The sequence below is a fragment of the Equus quagga genome, chromosome 19, assembly GCF_021613505.1.
Source record: "Equus quagga isolate Etosha38 chromosome 19, UCLA_HA_Equagga_1.0, whole genome shotgun sequence".
In the NCBI taxonomy this organism is placed as follows: Eukaryota; Metazoa; Chordata; class Mammalia; order Perissodactyla; family Equidae; genus Equus; species Equus quagga.
In genome coordinates, this window is record NC_060285.1 from 27,829,365 (window position 1) to 27,847,946 (window position 18,582).

At 42.2% G+C, this 18,582-nt stretch overlaps 2 protein-coding genes across 9 annotated transcripts in view; one reads left to right on the forward strand and one right to left on the reverse strand.

Moving 5' to 3' along the window:
- EEA1 (early endosome antigen 1) overlaps positions 1–6,130 on the forward strand; it is a 157,162-nt gene extending 151,032 nt beyond the window's left edge. The window contains exon 30 of the mRNA XM_046646282.1: positions 5,853–6,130. Within this exon, the coding sequence (XP_046502238.1) occupies positions 5,853–5,897 (45 nt within the window). The 3' untranslated portion in view covers positions 5,898–6,130. The remainder of the gene's footprint in view (positions 1–5,852) is intronic.
- Positions 1–18,582, reverse strand: part of PLEKHG7 (pleckstrin homology and RhoGEF domain containing G7) — a 56,910-nt gene that overhangs the window by 15,973 nt on the left and 22,355 nt on the right. For 5 of the 8 annotated variants that reach the window (XM_046646289.1, XM_046646284.1, XM_046646286.1 and 2 more), the window contains exons 6-11: positions 14,560–14,658; positions 13,665–13,808; positions 9,820–9,915; positions 9,157–9,258; positions 5,644–5,757; positions 334–508 (exon numbers count right to left, since the gene is read on the reverse strand). In XM_046646289.1, coding sequence (XP_046502245.1) covers positions 334–508; positions 5,644–5,757; positions 9,157–9,258; positions 9,820–9,915; positions 13,665–13,808; positions 14,560–14,658 — 730 coding nt within the window. The remainder of the gene's footprint in view (positions 1–333; positions 509–5,643; positions 5,758–9,156; positions 9,259–9,819; positions 9,916–13,664; positions 13,809–14,559; positions 14,659–18,582) is intronic. The other 3 variants (XM_046646285.1, XM_046646288.1, XM_046646292.1) reach the window with 3 other exon arrangements.

Sequence of the window (18,582 nt, forward strand, 5' to 3'; positions counted from 1 at the left end):
CAGTACGGGTGTTAAAAACAAAATGCCTTCAATCATCTGGGAAGTGGAACTTTTCCTGCCTGAACTCACTTCTGAAAGCCTTGGAGACAGAGCATGTCCTGCGTAAACTTGGCCAGGGAGGGTTGGCCAGGATGTGACTGGAGCCCATTGTTTGGTGTGTGTTTGGTTTACAATGCAGTCAAACTCAAATCCGTGTTTCCGAAAGCCATGACCTCAAGTCAATGGAATTACCTTCTAGGATGGAAGCCTGCATGGTTCCCAGGAGCCGCAGGGCCCCCAACTCTTTGATTAAACTTACAGTGGAGCTCTGGGTCACTCATCTCAGGGACTTACGGATTGACTTTTCCACCTTTTCCTTGATGGAGTAGATCATGATTTTCTCAGTAGAGTCGGTAGTCCTTTTCCAGATGTTCTTCAGCAACAGGGGGTATCGAGTCAGCCTGTGTAGTGGAGCCACTAGTAGCTCAGGCAGGTGAAGCCGTCTGCACTGTTCATTTTGCTCACACCACTGGGGAAGGCAAAAGCAGACATATCATACTATCACTTCTATCCAGGCATTAAGAAGCCTGGACACGAGGAACTTTTAGAGATTTTACTTAGTAATGACATGATGCACCTGTGTGCTTCCTAGGAAAATTAAAAGCCATGAACTAGACTTTGATTTTGAAAAATTCTGTATTAAACTGTCTTTAGCAAGCATCTATCTACCAGTGCCAAATTCAGGGTCTGAAATTGGCTTCTTAGATGTGGTTAAGAAGTATTATTGAATATTACTGACTACATTGTTACTTTCCAATTAAAGAAATGAAAGAATCCTTCTTCAGATGTCTTGCCTTGTCAGTAAAGGTGATGAAGGCGGCAGTCATCAGCATTACCTACAACACCACCACTCAACCCTCCTGAATGGGGAAATTTATCAGGATTTGGATGTACAGGAAAAGTTCGAAATTTGTTAAACTTCTTCAAGAATGCATGTTCCATCAGTGGCAGTGATAAGATGTATTAGTATACGTGTTCCAGCCTTGTCTGTCCTTCTCACATAAGAGCTTGGTTTTGCCCACTGGATTCTCCCTTCTCCCTGGTCCTCAGGGGAGATTCCTGGTTTCACCAGCTCTGTTAATATCCTTGTTGTGATGCACAGTTAGGAGAATTGAGAATCCAAACTCGGGGGATAGAAGGGAAAAGGAAAGGTTTTTGCTTGCTGGGTCAGTTCCTTGACCCTCCTTTGTTGAAAGGAATCAGGGTAAGGAGGAGAAAATGAAAATAGAAGTTGAAGAGCTAAAGTGATCTACATGACATAGAGCAGAGAGGAAAGAGGACAGAGACAAAGACACAGGCGATTTTCAATAGGGACAGTTTGGAGAAAGAAGCAGTCGCAGGGTATGCAAGTACTGGGGAAGACAGGGAGAGGAATTTTAGCAAGTGTTGCCCAGGGTGATACATTAGATTTCCATAAATGGTATTTGAGAAACACAAGTAAACATGAGAACAGCTTCTACGTTTGTTTCGTCTGCTGGACTGTTTCTTGAATGCAACACCGTCTTGAACCTGAGAGGCCCCGCTTTTGTGCAGGTGACACATGATGCCTGGAGCCAGGTCTCTGGCTACTATGCACATAGGTACGTCAAGTAGTCTTATTAGGGAGTGTGTTCTCTTCCTCTTCTCTTCTGCTACCTACTAGCCCCACATTGGTCCTGTGTTCAGCTGTAATGGGCCCGGCCTTACACTAAATATTCTTCTCCCTGTAGGCTATCGCCTCTTTTTCCTCTTCCATGTGCAGTCCAAGCCCAGGTTAACTCCTTTGCCTCATGACCCAGACTCCTCAGGGCCAGCCTCAGGAAGGCCAAGGTACACTTCGGAAGGCTCCCTTTGCTTCCCCAAAGATAATGTCATACATCTTTTATGCTCAGGTATCAGCCCTTGCATGTCTGAGATCTAGGTATGACTGGCTCAAATTCCACCAAGTTAGATATTTACAAACTCACGGAATCTCATTGAGATTTCAGTGGTTTCCTCTGGCCCCTGGGCTTGCACACACACTGTTTCTTCCCTGAACAACATGGGCCAAATGCCAAACTTAGCCCTCTGGTTGGTTTCCTATGTTGGTTTCCACCGTAAACTCACTCATGCTAAATGTTTTATGAGTGCATGTATTTATTTTACTGAAGATTTTGGGTTGTGGGGAGGGGTCAAATATACAGCCCCTCCCCCATTTTGCTGGCTCCATTCTCTTCTTTGGAAAAAGAGAGTTCTTTCTCCGGCTTTTCCCCTCCTCCAACTTTCCCCTCTTTCTCTCCCTGCCTCATGCTTAGCAATTTGTGCTTATCTTTCATAGCTTGACCTCATCCCTGACAGTCTCACTCTCCCACACTAGGAACTTTGTTAAAGTACTTCTTTTAAAAACATCCAGGGCTCTTCCTCACGTGAATTCTGCTGGATACTGTCTTTTCCATTTCCCCACATACAGATGGCAGGTCATCAAAGTGAACACAGGAGTGCATGGTGGATGAAGCTTTAAGAGCCAGGCTTCAAGGCTTGCTGAGGAACCACCTTCGCTTCTCTGTACCTCAGATTCCTCTCCTGTAAAATGGTGTAAGGTACTAGATCACCTCTGAGTTCCCATCCAGCTCAAAATGTCTGTGATTCTCACTGGGGTTGGAAGGGACAGAGAAGGAAGTAGAGACTGGAGATGTGGAAATGCTGAGAGTGGTAGAGTGGAAAGAAGAGGAGTGGAAAGGCCTTAGACTGTGGCCTTAGGGGCTGATTTCCACGTTGACTCATTGGCAACAGCATTCCATTTGGGTTGGCTGAGAGGTCCAGTAACTGATTTCTTAGCAGCAGCTGGGGATTTCCTCAAAACACACAGGCCTGGGCCCCTGCCCCAAATTTCCATGCCGTAGGAACAGCTCTGGCTGCCAGCACCCAGTGGTATTCAGGGCAAATGTGAAAACGCTCAATCTGGCCCAGATCTCAGTCAGGCAAGAAGCATCAGTGGTAAATAGTTTAGACAAAGATCCAGGCAGGAATATTGGAAACTTTTAGTGTTTTGGGAAGCCTCAAAAGAGAGAAAAAAAGTATTTGACGATTCTAAAAGTAGCTATAAGTTTTTCTTTCATCTCTATATTGGCTTTATTTTTCAGATCCGTTAGGGAAGAAAAGAACATCTCTGGCAAGAGAGATTGGACATAAAAGGCCTTTTCATGGATGAGTCTAGATCAATGGAGGCTGCTTTGGTTTTATAACAAATATCCAATGCGATTAGGGGAACAGTGAACAGAATTAAGGGGCCCAAATAAAAATGTTCTCCTCTTAAATCTGTCTCGGTGGGATGCAACATTGGGCTGGGGCAACCGGCATTCTTGGAATCTTGGAAAATTTATGTAAGCTCTCTAAACCTCATCTTTGAAATGCAAATAACAGGAGTAGCCACCTCATCAGGTTGGTGAGAGGTTTTAATGAGATAATCCACACAAAGTGCGTAGAACAGTACCTGGCAGGTCTCGAACACTCAGTCCATGGTAGGTCAAGTTCCTAGCGATTGTTAATTGAACCACACTAAAATCGTTGGTACTAAGTTTGCAGTCTCTTTCTCTGCATCATTTTAACTGTCTCTGAAAGAGTGGGGAGAATTCTCCTGCTGTCAGTGTGCACCAAGATGATGTAGAGACACTCATAACGCCCAGCTCCCCATGGTGTGGAGGGCTATGAGTGCCAGCGCATTCATAGCCCAGTTCCAGGCAGCCCATAAAATCACACAGATTTAAGTTCCCCAAGAACACTGTTTATATCAGAGCATAGAAGGAGAATGAATGTCAGCTGCAGACAGGTCTGAATTCAAACCCTGCCTCCGCCCCTGAGCAACTGTATCTTTTGGCAAGTTGCCTAATTTGTTGAAGCTCCTGAAAAATGGAGATACTATAAAATCCTACAGGGTTATTGTGAAGACAAAGAGATCATAGATGACCAGCATGCAGCACAATGCCTGGCCGTAGCAAGGCTCAAGAACCAGTCACCTTATTATTATTACTATATTATTACTTATTATATAAGTATTGTATGTTATAATAATAATCTGTGATGATGCTCTTATTCTCTCTGATGATGCTGTGGAAGGCAGATTGACCTCTCCCTGATCCTTCACCTTTGTTTCATCATGTCAACATTTCCCTGGTAAAGGAAAATAGCCCTGACGAGTTAGAAATAGTTCTGGTGTAAAGGGCATTGATTTTTTTGCCTGAAGATCTTCATCCAGGTCCTTTTTTGCCACTTATTGGCCATGTGACCTTGCAAAAGTCACATAACCTCTCTGAGCCTCAGGGACACCTGGGGACAATGTAATCAACTTCACAGGTTTGTGGTAAAGATTAAAAGAGATGTTAGAAAGTGACTGGTAAAGCAGTATGTATTATAAAAGTATCACGTGTTATCGTTAAGACATGGCGTCCTCTACTTCTTTTCCCTAAATATCTTTAGATCCTATATATATTTTATGTAGAAATGTAAACCACTCTCCTATGTCACAGTGGATACGGGATTTTCCAGCATTCTTTTAAAATGGTGGCTGAGCCTTGTTAAATTCATCTCTGTCATAGGTTGGAAGGGAGAGAAATGGACCCGGATTCTCCTCACTTTGGGGTCTTGCCTAGGAGTCTAATCCATCAGTTTCTAGGAAAAACTTTCGCAACAGGATTATTTATACATCTGAAAATGTAAGGAGCTTTCAGGTTTCAGTTCGGATTGCAAAGAAAACACTGAAACACTGAAGCTACAAAAATAAGGTCAAGTCTCTTCCCCAAGACCGTTCCTCCTTTCTCAGCCACGCCACACCCGGGCTTCCTGGCGCATCCGGGCCACAGCAAGGGTGCACTGATTCACAGCCCAGGCCTTGGGAACCGCCGCAGACTTTCCTCCCACGCCCCAGAGGGGATGCTCTGGCAGAGGCTTCTTGCAGCTTCGGGAAGAGCCGATTTTCTGGAAGGGCTTGGACTATTTTTTCTGGGTCATGGAAAAGGGCTACGGCATAATACTGAAAAGGCACAGTTCAGACTAAGGCAATGTCAAAGGAGGGGTCAAATAGAGAAAATTGTTTCCCGGTTTGCTTCTTAGCAAAGGCTAAAGGTCTCTAGCAGAAACTCATTGTTGTAATGCTTTGGGACCACAGCGCCATGTTGTACAGCTGCAGGGGTAAGATTTCCATTGTGCTCTCCGATGTACTCTAGGGGGCGCCATTCTTAAAGAATAGGATGCAACTAGTGCTCCAAGCTTTTGTGCAAAAGGATCTTGGGGCACCAAATCCTACAAGAGCCAAACTTCCAGTCACAAAGGCTCGGTTTTTCTGCTAGTCTTTCCCTTACAATGTTCCAGTTTCTTTCACAAACAAACCAATGAACAAATAAAAAAAAATTTAAGCCCTAGCCAAAACTTCAGAAGGGATATTAGATGATATAATGTTTCCAGGTGTGCGCCATTTAAAATTTCTCAGTGTGCAGTGGACGAGGTATTTATGAGGAAAGCAAATTTCTAGTTAAAATGTTTGGTTGATAATTTTTCTTCTTTCCCATTTCATTTGGGTATAATAATTCCCATTACCTGTTACACCCAGAGTCTCAGGAAAATAGAAAAGAAAAGAAAATGGTACTTTACTTTTAAATAAATTCCGAAGTCATCTCTCTGCCTCAGGCTCTCAAGATAAAAGACAGCGGCTGAGTAATTCAGGCAGTAGGTCTGGTGGCTCTGACAGACGCTCCCTCGGAAATACTGCAAGAGGAGAGGAGCAGAAGAATTAACAGAAGCAAGGAGACGGCTGACCGCTGACAGACTTTCTCTTTCTCTTCCCATTTACGCTTAACTAGGATGCGAAAAAGTGGAGGAGCCGCTGTTATCAGCAGGAGCTGTGACCGCGTGGATGGAAACAGGCTTCGCAATGAACGTTCTTTTAAGAAAATATGATACTCCCATAATGAACAGTTAACTCCTCAATAAATGGTCTCCCCTACACCCCCACACTTAAAATTCTATTTAGGATGTCTTGATTTAATTCACCCTTCACTTCCGTTAATGCTTTGTTGAAGCCCACACACCCTGCGTGGTACTTAATAACAAATATTGGCTTTGATTTCAATGCCCATGTTGGTTGATGTTAAACTTGTGTTGGTAGTAAGTGATTAAAGTAACAACATTTAACTTTTCATCAAATATTCCTCAAAAATATCCATAAATTTAATTCTCCTGCTGGCTTCTAAAAATGTAGTCAACTTTGGGGCACCTTCACTGAGTATGCTATGTTTAGTAATATGCATTTTGTATGGTAGTCTTACCCAACCTAACACTTATCTTCCCTGTTCCTCATTATTCTTATTTAGTGTCTTAAACTTGCTATCATGGCTACACATTTATAAGCCATCTCAAATTTATTTTAGCAGAAAAGAAATGGACAATTTGTATGTCTGTGTTCATATACCTAATGGTCAAGCTGAGCACACCACACAATGTGCCAGCATCTCAGTTAAGTGTCTCTCTTTGGAATGACAATTATTCTTTTCTCTTCACCAATGCTTCTGGCTCGTTATTGGCAGACACTCTTTCCTGAATTTCATAGTGCCTACCATGTTGCTAAGCCTATGTGCTCCTTGAATGGGTCCCTTAAGGAATTTTGAATAGTGTCATCCTGTGGTGGAAAGAGAGGAGAAAGACAGACTTGATGGCGATATGATCACTACAGCGAGCAGGGAAAGCAGGCCCAACCTAAAAAGCCACTGAAGGAAGTGATAGCAGTAAAGGCAGAGATAATGAAAACCTAGAAAAATATTTTGTTATAGAACCTCAGAGGAGAAAATGCCATGGGGGAAATGTCAAGTTTTGGCTCCAGCAAGGGGTAATTTGAAAGACAATGATGTGAGTTTATTTTTGAGGCAGGAGGGTGTCTGGGTAGCAAAGAGGACTTAGAGCTAAGAAGTTCTTCTCGCAGCACACTGAGATGCTCGAGAAACGCCGTTACTCGGACACAATTGTTAAGACCATAAATGGTCAGCCTTAGAAATCCAGTTCCACAACCCATTAGCTCTGTGAACTTGGTCGAGTTAGCTAACCTCTTCAAGCCTCAGTTTCCTTCTCAGTGACTTGCTCAGATGGCTTACGTGTGAATAACAAACGTCCCAGTCTTCCACTGGTGAGCTTCCTATGAGACACCGTGGTGGGCTGTATTATCATACACGTCTAGTTCCCCTTCATGGGGAGGATCACGTGTCCCCACTCCACTGAGGGTAAGCTTGGCCGTGTGATTTTCCTTGGCCAATGAAATGTGAGCAGACTTGCCCTGTGTTGCGTCAGGCAGAAACTTGAAGCATCAGTGAGTGCTCTGCCCCAGTCTCTTATGTCTTTGCCATGGTGACTGGTACCACTCCAGGTGGTGGCTGCTCCCTCAGCATGGGTCCCAGAGTGAGGACAATGACCAAGTGGAAGCAGAGCATCAGTGAGATATGAACCAAGCCACTGAGATTGGGGATTGTTACTGTGGTACAACTGAGTCTAACCTGACTGCTATAGGAGCTTTTAACTTTAGGAAAAGCTTTTATAACCCATCTTTGCTGTTCTGTAACATAATATGAAGCATTCCTATGTGGGTATATTATAGACTTTTAGTAAAGTCCATTGAGATCCCTTGCTTCGGTAGACTATAAGTGCACTTAGGCTGTAAGTCTGAATCTCTGTGTCCCGCCTCAAATTCGTAGGTTGAATGCTCACCCGCCATGTGATGGTCTTAGGAGTGGGCCCTTCTGGAGATGATCAGGTCCTGAAGCTGGAGCCCTCATGAATAAGATTAATGTCTTTGTCAGAGAGGCTCCAGAGGCCTTTCTAGCCCCTTCCACCACGTGAAGGATAAAATGAGAAGTCCAGTCCAGAAGGGGGCCCTCCCCTGACCACACTGGCACCCAGCTCTCGGACTTCCACTGTCCAGAACTGCGAGAAATAGATTTCTGTTGTTTATAAGCCACCCCGCCTGTGGCATTTTGTTACAGCAGCCTGAGCAGACTAAGACAACTTATGTGTTTTGATGAGGAGTTGATACTTCTCCAGACTGTTTACTCAAAACTAAACCTAAAATTAAATGACTCAAAAGGAATTGAGAGATCCTGAGGTTTTAGCTAATCCCTCACACTGACATTCTTTCTCTTGTTTTTCTTATCGAAATCTGTCTTCAGAGTTCACAAAGGATCTTCCTACTTTCTACCAAATTTCCTGCTTGTTTTGCCTTGTGAAATATTCCTCCTCCTTCATATCTCCCCTCAGGCATCATTGCCCCAGGAAGAATTTCCTGTCTGTAACTGCCTACCTCATCATCTGCCCCCCAAGAAGCTTTCCTTCATCAATCATATCGATGTTCCTTTTTCCCCTAGTAGTTACCTTAATTTGATTATATAATCATTAGTGTCATTTTTGGATTAATTTCTCCCTCACTAGACGGAAAAGTCACCAAAAGCAGGGAGTGTGTAACTTTGCACATTATTATGTACAGGCTGTCAGCCCCACACATAAGCACTTAGTAAGTGCTCAATAAATCTCAATCTATATTTTTTAAATGGATCGTGAGAATTCACATCTTGCTAAATGAAAATAGATAAGGGACTGGATTAAAAAGCTCAAAGTTAAAAAAGGGGCTGGAGGTCCAAATATTTACGCCAGAAATAAATAGCATTTATCAAACCAGGGCTACAGATTTTCCTTTTTTCTCCTCCTTCATACGCAGAAGTCTCATTAAGGGTGTTGATGGATTTGAAGGTTTTTTTTGTTCCTTTCTGAGAGACTGGCACTGTTGTTAGAAGAACAACTGAACCATGTAATTAGCCTCCACAAACTATTGCCATGAATATTGCTTTAAATTGAAGTCATTTAAAAAACAGACTTGGAAATGGCTTTTCCATGCATGCAGATTTTTCTGTTACTAAAACCCACACAGGAGATGTGACAATGGGAAAGCAGAATCTGCAAGTTATTTTTGAAAACATTGGTTGGTGGAGACAGGGATGGTTCCTTTGTAAGAAGGTGCTGGTGGAACTTTCCCAGGAACGACAACAGAAATTAAGCAGGGATAAACAGCTACCCCGGAAGGTGGGAGAATTTCGTGCATGAAGCTGAGATCTCCCAGAAGAATTTTACCTTCGTGAGCACAGAAATGAAATCCATCGATGGTGGAGTCTCAGAAGCGTCAACATAGTCCTTGAAGATGCGGAAAAGACTGCTCACAAAACTAAAGCTTGTCTAGGGGTAGAGAGAAAGAAAACAAAAGTGGGCACACAGCCATGAGTAAGGAATAAATATTTGATGAACTTCAAGCATCGTTCTTACAGATGTCTTCCTTTTTAAACTTATCTCCTCACAAAACTCAAAGATTTATTTTCCTTCAATCTCCAATATATATTTTCTTACAAATAATTCTTTTTGATATCTCTCCTCTCTTCCTTTTTAGAAGAAAGATATTATTTATTTATAATGTATGTGAGAAAAGGACATTCATTTGAGAATAAACGTTTAGGAAGATGATGGAGATGTTAGGAATGTGTTTACTTTCTTAAAAAGTGAAAAATGTTACTGAAGGCTGATATCTGCAATCTCTTGGAAAGATGTCGATGGATGTTTTGATTTCCTTCTTATCAACCTAAACTCCTGACCATAAGATTATATGGGGATGGAATATGAAATAAACCATGTTCCATATTCCAATATGCAATACAAGCCACAGGAACAGACCAAGCGTGACTTTTCATGACCCTCTAGTGAATTTTAAAACATGGCTACTGGCATCTTCCTACTTTGGCTCACCTGGCTTAACTCCTCCAGGTTAGCAAAAAGTCTCCATAAATCCACATCCGGGAGATAGTCATGAGTTTGTAGATATCTTAGTGTATTCATGAAGATCTTCAAAAAAAATAAATGCACATTACTTTCCATTATTTCATTTTAAAACTTGTCCTTTGCAAGAACACTAAACATAAATCTCCTGAGTATAACATTACAAAACAATTTAGAAATCAGTATTTTGAAGGTTTAAGAATTTTCCTGAGTACAAATGATGGCATTTGAGCTCCATAGACCATATGGGAAATGTGCTCTTCTGTAGGAAGTCGTTGTTGCTTGTGCGAGTCCTAACAACATTCCTGTTGAACATAATCTGCTCAAATGGGCTTTCTCTGCCTCCCAGTGCCAAAGAAATCGCAAAGGTTCTCTTCTTGCCAACAGTACTAACTTGAGACCAAAACAGCATTCATGCTGAGTTCTCATTTATTGCTTCCTCTGCAAAAGACACGAATAACCTTTACTTTCAGGGCATTAAAAATAGAGAGCTAATGAGTGAATATCTGAAAACTGGTAAGATGTTTAGATTTGGATAAGTGCATTAAATATTAGTGAAATTATTAAGAGAGTCCTTAGGTTATTATTACTTGATCTGATGCTTTCAGCTAATGGGAAAACTTCTACAGCAAGCCAAGAAAGAGCTACAATCTTCACAGATAACTTGCCCCTCATTCTATAGACTAAAGCGAGATTAACTTCTTGAAATAGGAATGCTTTGTATAAATATAGCAAAGCCAATTATTTCAAGAATTTTAGGTGTGAAAAGACTTGTACTTTAGACTGCCAACTTTCTGAAATTCCCATTTTCGTATTACTTAATTCATGCAATGAATGGTTCTTGAAATGCATCAGAATTGCCTAGTGGCCTTGTTAAACCAGAGATTCCTGGCCCCCCCCCACCCACAGTTTCTGATTCAGTAGGTCTCTGATGGGATGTGAGAACACGCATTTCTAACAAGTTTCCAAGTGATCTTGATACTGTTGGTCTAGGGACCACTGTTTGAGAACCACTGACTTAGAGCTTCCCAAAATCCATATAGTGTTGATTGTCTGGAAATCTGTCAATATCCAAGCATTTACAACATATAATTGTAAAACACAGAATAAAAGTGGGGAAATTTAGAAGAAAATTAGAAGAAAAACTTAGGCTTTTTGCTATAATAGTCTTTGCTTTACAAAACCTTTTGTCATTTTCAAAAAATATTGGATCCTCCAGTATATTTATTTTACTTTGAGTTACAAAATCCCAATTTACAAGCAACTTTGGGAAACATGTTGGTTGTGTAAAGGGAGAAACATGTGTACTGTAAATACACTAAGACACTGGAAAATAAATAAACTCAAAGTGGCCTTTTTTAAAGCAGACAATGCTAATTTGAAAAGCTTGTGCAGCTTACAGTGGGACAGAAAGTTCTGTGCTATTTGTTAGGGCAAAAGAGGTAATATAGCTCAGGGGTTAGTGCTCTGCAATGAACATCTATTGGTTGCCACCCAGCTTCAATGCTCCCCTTCCCCAGCATCATTCTGGTTTTCACCTCAGTATCAACTCTTCCCCATGTGCCATGTGGCAAACTGACCTTACTCCCAGGGACGCACCTTGGTTGCCTTAAGGCAATTAGCACACTCCTTCCTTATCTGAGTAGTTGGTTCAGGAGTGGGCATGAGACTTGAGCCAGTCCAATCAGAAAGAAAATCAACACTTCTGCTATGAATGCTGAGAAGAGAACCTGTCTCTCTCTCCTTCTCTCTCTCTCTTTCTTTTCTTTCTCTCCATCTATGGGCTCAGAGACAGCAGCCATTCTGTGACTACAATAGAAGCCAGCCACAGGATGAGGCTGATGCCGTGGAAGGCAGGGATGAGAGATGGAAAAAAATTTTGTCCTTGGTTTTGAGCCCCTTGATCAAACCAACCTGGATCTCTCACACCTCTGGATTTTACAGTCACATGGGCCAATGAAACCCTGTATTATTTAAGCTCATTCTCTGAATCCTAACTGATAAACTCTCTAAGCATCAATTTTCTCAGAGTGTCTTTGCCATTTAAATTTTGCTGGTACAGTACTTAGTGCTGTGACCAACACTTAATCAACGTTACTTACAGAAAATAATAACAGACATTTGTATGTCACTTGACTGATTTCAAAGAAAACTAATCTGATCATCACAATGATCAGATGTTATAAGATAGCCAGAGATGGTATTGTCATCCCTCTTTCGTAGCTTAGGACAGGAATTGTCAAACTACAGCCTGTGGTATAAATCAGGCCTGCTACCTATTTTCCTAAATCATGTTTTATTGTCACACAGCCATGCACATTCCTTTACAAATTATGTATGGCTTCTTTTGGACTGCAGTGGAAGAGCTGAGTATTGCAATAAAGACCACATGGCCTGCAAAGCCTACAATATTTACTACCTGGACCTTTACAGAAAATGTTTGCCAACCTCTGGTTTAGGAAATGGAGGACTAGACTTTCCTAAGTCATGTGGTAAGTCAAAGGCAGATCCAGAGCTTGAACACGGGTCTCCTAACACTGCTTTTTCTTGTGTAAGAGAGTAGCCAGGATTCAAAAATGCTTGTGGGCAGAGGCAACCTTGGAAGCAACGTGGCTCATCCTTCACTATGATCTTAGAAGGCAGTTGCTCCCTTCCTATCCCTTGCCCTCTGGTTCTTCTGCAAGGAAGTCTCTGCTCAGAAACACACCAGATCAGGGCTGCAGCACTGCACAACATCAGGGGCACCATTTATGTGGCAGACATCATGAATACACCATGTAATCCAACCCCATTGTATTCCATGTACTGGCTGCCCCAGAAATCTGTGACTATGGTCCTGCAGCTGATAGAAAGTATTTGCCTGGCACTGTTCATGAGGGAGCAAGAGTTCCGAAGGAGGGAGCTGACCAAAGATGGAATGGGCCACCTTGAGGGTGGTTGTGAGCTCCTCGGCTCAAGGGATGTGTAGACATGGGGTGAGAATAAGGCAGAAGAGAGTCAGATCTCAGACGGTGAGCTGGACTAGTTTACTTAGAAAATATCATCCAATCCTGAGAGGCTATGTTTAAGAAAAGAAGGAAGAGGGGCCAGCCTGTGGCCAAGTGGTTAAGTTCATGCGCTCTGCTTCAGCAGCCCCGGGTTTTGCCAGTTCGGATGCTGGGTGCAGACATGGCACCGCTAATCAAGCCACGCTGAGGCAGCATCCCACATAGCACAACCAGAAGGACCTACAGCTAAAATATACAACTGTATGCTGGGGGCTTTGGAGAGAAGAAGAAGAGGAAAAAAGAAGATTGGCAACTGTTGTTAGCTCAGGTGCCAATCAAAAAAAAAAAAGAAAGAAAAAGAAAAGAAAATGAGGAAGAGACCACCAAATAGTAGATAAACAGTAGATAAAAGTTTCTTGGGACCAGCCCCATGACCAAGTGGTTAAGTTCCTGTGCTCTGCTTCAGTGGCCCAGGGTTTCGCCAGTTCCGATCCTGGGTGCAGACCTAGCAGCGCTCATCAGGCCATGCTGAGGCGGCGTCCCACACAGCACAACCAGAAGGACCTACAACTAGAGTATACAGCTATGTACTGGGGGCTTTGGGGAGAAGAAGAAGAAGAACACGAAGAGAAGAAGGCAAAAAAAACATTGGCAACAGATGTTAGATCAGGTGCCAATCTTTAAAAAAAAAAAGTTTCTTAAGATCCTTGAAAGAGGGGAACTCCCCACTCCCCAAACTTTCTTCTTTCAGCATGGAAGAGGAAAACAAATCCCCAAAGAATCAAATTAATATTTTCCATCTACAACAAAAATTAAGCCCAGCATTACCATCTTAAGAACTAATAAATGGTCCAAGAAATAAGTGCATTCACTTGTGAAAAGTTCCCACATGGCCTCTTGCTGCTTTCTCAAGTCTAAATGATCAGTAGGAAGTTTTTGATATGTTTCCATGACTTCATTCCAGGTCTTATCCTGTACATGGGAGAAAAGAGAGAACAAAACATTTCCATCTCGATGGGTTGACCTGTTCACTATTTGCTTTGACTTCGCAGGAACAAGTGTTCTCGAAATCATGGTTTCCTGCCGCAGGGCCCGCATCCCTCTTGGTAGTGATGCTTCAAGCTACCCAAACCACAGGTTTCTTTTTGGTTTGGGGATGCCACCTCCTCCCAATGCAAAGCATGGAAGGTGTGACATATGTTATTTTTAATTTAAAATGAAAAGGCATTCAAATTGATGTTCTTTTGAATTATACTTGAGAATTTCATGAGTCTTTTTCAGTTTATTGCAAAAAAAACCCTTCAAAGAACCCCAAACCCAGAACTTGGAAGTCTAATCCAGGTTCCCCTGGAAACGCTTCTTGAAATTAACTACTGAAGAATCAGGAAATAAGAGTTTTAAAGTTTAAAGAGGCCTTTGGAAGTTGACTTATCAAAACCATCTTATTTTTCAAATGAGGAAATTGAGGTCCAGAGAGGTGAATAATCATAGCAACTATTAACATTTGTACAAGACCTCATGGTCTACAAAGTGCTCTCATATCCATCACTTCAGTTTAAATAAAATGACTTTCCTGGGGGTTCAGTGTGCGTTAGAGAGAGCAGACCTGGTTCCTCTCCTGAACCTTGTTGTTTTTATGAACAAGGTGATTATCTGACAACTTAAGATAACGACTAAAACAAAAAAAGAAGCCATGCCACACAATCAACAGTTTATGAGATACCTTAAGGCTGTGGAACTCATAGCGCCTGAAGTCTGTAATCTTCACAGAGGAGAGGCAGTTTTCCAGATCAGACACATGCTTGTGTTTGTCTTTGCCCTGCTTAAAGATTGTTAGAAACGGGATTTTCAAACACGACAAGATTTTGGTAGCTTCAGCATCTTTTATTCATTCATTTTCTAACATGCATGAGAACAGACTGTACATTTTCTCTATAAGCTATTTCTGAGCCATAGTCTGACTCACAGGACCACAGAATGTCAAACCTGGAGGAGAGAGGCTGGTGAGGGTGTCTAGTCAACACATGTCATTTTACTAATGAAAAAAAAAAGGACCCATCTTAGGATGGTCATATAGCACATAGACGGAGTTCAGTCTAGCATCTACCCCGTAGGGTGATATATAAAGTTCTAACTTGGCAAACACTGGATCATAGGACTTCAGTATCAAAAGGTGCCTTGGATGTCTTAGTTCAACCTCTCATTTAGCAGATGATTCAATAAAGCCCAGAGTGTTAATGGAATTGCCCAACACAGTAATTCTCTACTAACGAATACCAGAATATGCCAGAAACTCTAGTTTCCTTGGAATGGAACTGCCCATTTATTTTTGTTAGAATTTTAGTTAAAAAAATCTGATTACAAGGCAATGTATGGTTACTGTAGAAAATTTGGGAAACAAAAACACAAAGAAAATCAAAGTCACTCATAATCTCTACCCCAGATAACCACTGAAAACCTTTTTCTGATCATATTTATAACTAACTTTTAATTGTGCCCTATTTATACATTCTTTTATTACTTGGTTCTTAAACTTAACATATTGTGACCTTTTTTTTTTTGGATTCATTCAGTATTCTGTTGCAATATGATGAATTATCCGCTTAAAGAGTTCATTTTACCAACAAAACCGGGAAGAAGCTATCAAATAACAATGTGTAAGGCTTTCTAAAGTCGACTTGGCTGCATCTCAAGTGAATGTTTTTCACAAGTAATTTTTTAATTTGTTCTGTTGCTTCAGCGTGCATGATGCTGGCATGGATCTAAGCAGTTTGGTGGAAGTTACTCAACTTTGTGTTAATGAGCAAGGGAAGGCATGAGTTATCTGCTGCTGTGGGTGGGTGGCTCCCTGTGTATCTGAAAGGAGACTCTGCAATAGTTTCAGAATGTGCTAAAGGGCTGTGGCTGGTTTCTCTGGTAGGGTTATGGCACTGAAAGGGGAGCCTATGAGACTCATTAGCTTCCACAGCAGAAAAGGAATCTTGGAGCTGGTTGGGGACCTCCTACCACAGTTGGGACATATACCTTTTGTTGAGGTCTGAAACCATAGTGACTGCATGTTGTGGAAATCAAAATAGCAGCAGCCAGTTGGAAAATAAAGAAGCGGAGACAATGAAAGCAGCATTGGGACTGTGGGAAAGTGGGCACCAGCCCTCAGTCTTGAAGGACACTCACTGTCACTCTCCATGGGTCTGACCAACCTCCTGACCAAAGAAGTGCTTGATGGTTATACCAGTGAGAAAGGAGGGGACAGTCTGCTCAGAGGCCACATTAACTCTTTAGAGTGACAGACCCGTTGTTGGAAGCCTTGTTGCTTCCACTATAGTGGCATTGGCTAGGTGAGACAATGAGAAGCATTTGAAGGGTATTTGAGAGGATATGGAAGATGATGAGAAGTAAGAGGCCAAGGCTACCTCTAGGGTCTCAAACCTAATAACTAAGAGGTGGGTGGAATGGAAATTTGCAGTAGGCGCTGGTGACATGGAACTGGAGTGAAATGGATATATGTGAACATATCCATATTGGAATGGTTGACAAGGAGATGGCATTGAATTGGTGAGAACAGACGAGACCTTTGAGAGCTCTGCTGAGATAAAGGAGGGAGGAGTGTCTAGCACTGGTTATGGGGCCCCACAGTTGGAGGAATAATTTAATGTTGGGGCTAAAACAGGCTCAGAGCTAGACCGCCTGGGACTGTTGGGGACAAATCCCCATTCTGCTGTTTATGAGCTGTGTGACCTCAGGTGAGTTATTCAATCTCTCTGAACCTCAGTTTCCCCCTTTGAAAAATGAGGATAATAATGTTACCTACCTTGTTGGGTTGTTGTGATAATTAATGAGTTAATATATGTCAACTACGGCGTACACAAACAGGAACACACGCAAACAGAAACAGTGTCTGATAATGTGGTAAGCATTACATATGTGTTTGCTTTTATTACTAATATTGTTATTGAGGGGTGGGAAGAAAGGAAGAAGAGAGGGAAATAAGGTGAGAAAAGGAAAAATCTTCAATAGATTGGGAAAATACATTACAATGTAGTAGTGTGTTTGTTATATTGATGCAGATTATCACTTACATAGATATGAATTATTTGACAAATAATGCTAAAAGGATGAGGGAGTAAGTAGACATGTTGATTTTAAGGGGACCAGATATTGTGTCCTGGTGAAAGTAAACGTTCAAGAAATGAAATTTCCTTTTATTAGTGAGAACATTTGCTGAAACATTATGTCATCCCACTAATTATTCTGTCTTTGTATACCTCCACCACTGCCTACCCACCTCCAACACTGGGCAAGCCATTTAGCACATTTTGTTTTCCAATTTACATGTCAGTCTGACCTTCTCAATTGTGAGCTGCTAATGGGCATCTTGACGTCTTAGTACACTCGTCCAACGTACGTGGAACAAATTGCTTCTTCATAGGGAAAAAAATAGACTGATCATGACAACTTGTAGGAATATCCTTCCTTAGGTTAGTCCTCCCTCTTGAAAGCACATTCTGTCTCCCAGGTGGCCCTTAGAGCTTCCCTGGTCTGGAGGAGAGCTGGTGAAAGATGCCCCTTCTCCTGAGACCCCAGAAGTGGCTGGTAACAAGCCCTGCCTCCATTTAAATGAGGAAGGAGCCCAGGAAAGGCTGTACCATAGGCCCTGTCTCACGTTCTGCCAGGAAAAGAGTCAAATCTTGTCCCTAAACAAGGACAAAGCGAAATGCTGAGCAACAGCCATGGTGACAATGATGTCATCATTTTGCTAATAGTGTACAACTTGACGCTTGTAATGTTTAGACTGTGTCACTATGGATGGAATGTTTCTGTCCACCACAAATTCATCTAAAGCCCTAACCCCCCCAGTGTGATGGTATTTGGAGATAGGACCTTTGGGAAATAATTAGGTTTAGATGAGGGCTTGAGGGGGCCCCCATGATGGAATTAGTGTCCCTATAAGAAAGGGAAGAGACACCGGAGCTCTCCACTGTGTGAGGACACAGCGAGAAGGTGGCCATCTATAAGCCAGGAAGAAGGCTCTCACCAGAACCCGACATCCTGGCACCCTGATCTTGAACTTCCCAGCCCCAGAACTGTAAGAAATAAATATTGGGTGTTTAAGCCACCTAGTCTGCAGTATTTTGTTATATCAGCCTGAGCTAAGACATTCATACAAACTGTTGACACTTGGAAAAATAATGTGAAAGTCACTGATATACTCAATTATGAGAATACTTTTTCCAAACCCTAATTACAAATAATACTACCAATAATATGGCCAATATCAGTTGTTTAAGATGTGTCCAGCTCTGGGGCCAGCTCCACATGCGTTATTTGACTTCCTTGTCACAACCACTCTATGGGGCTGGCACTATTACCATCCACCTTTTATAGGGAAGGACCTGAAGCTGAGGGAGGTTAATTCATTTGGCCAAGGTCACAGAACGGTAAGTGGAGCAGCTGGGAGTGGAACCTCAGAGGGCTTTTAATTTAGTTGTGGTACTTAAAAAATACCAGTGTGTGTGTGTCCGCAGAACGTCCAAGGTGGGTGTCAACAACTAATAACAAATTAATCAGAGAGGCCACCTGGCCAGATTTTTAACAGAATGAGGCACAGTGTAGGTATCGCAACTAGCTTTGTTGGAAGGAGAAACAGTCCGTCCTTACCCCCTCCTCCAAAAAACAGGAGTGAGGAGTCGGGTTGTGGTCAGGAACACTTCTTCCCTCCACCCCCAGCAGGCCTGAAGGAAAGGCC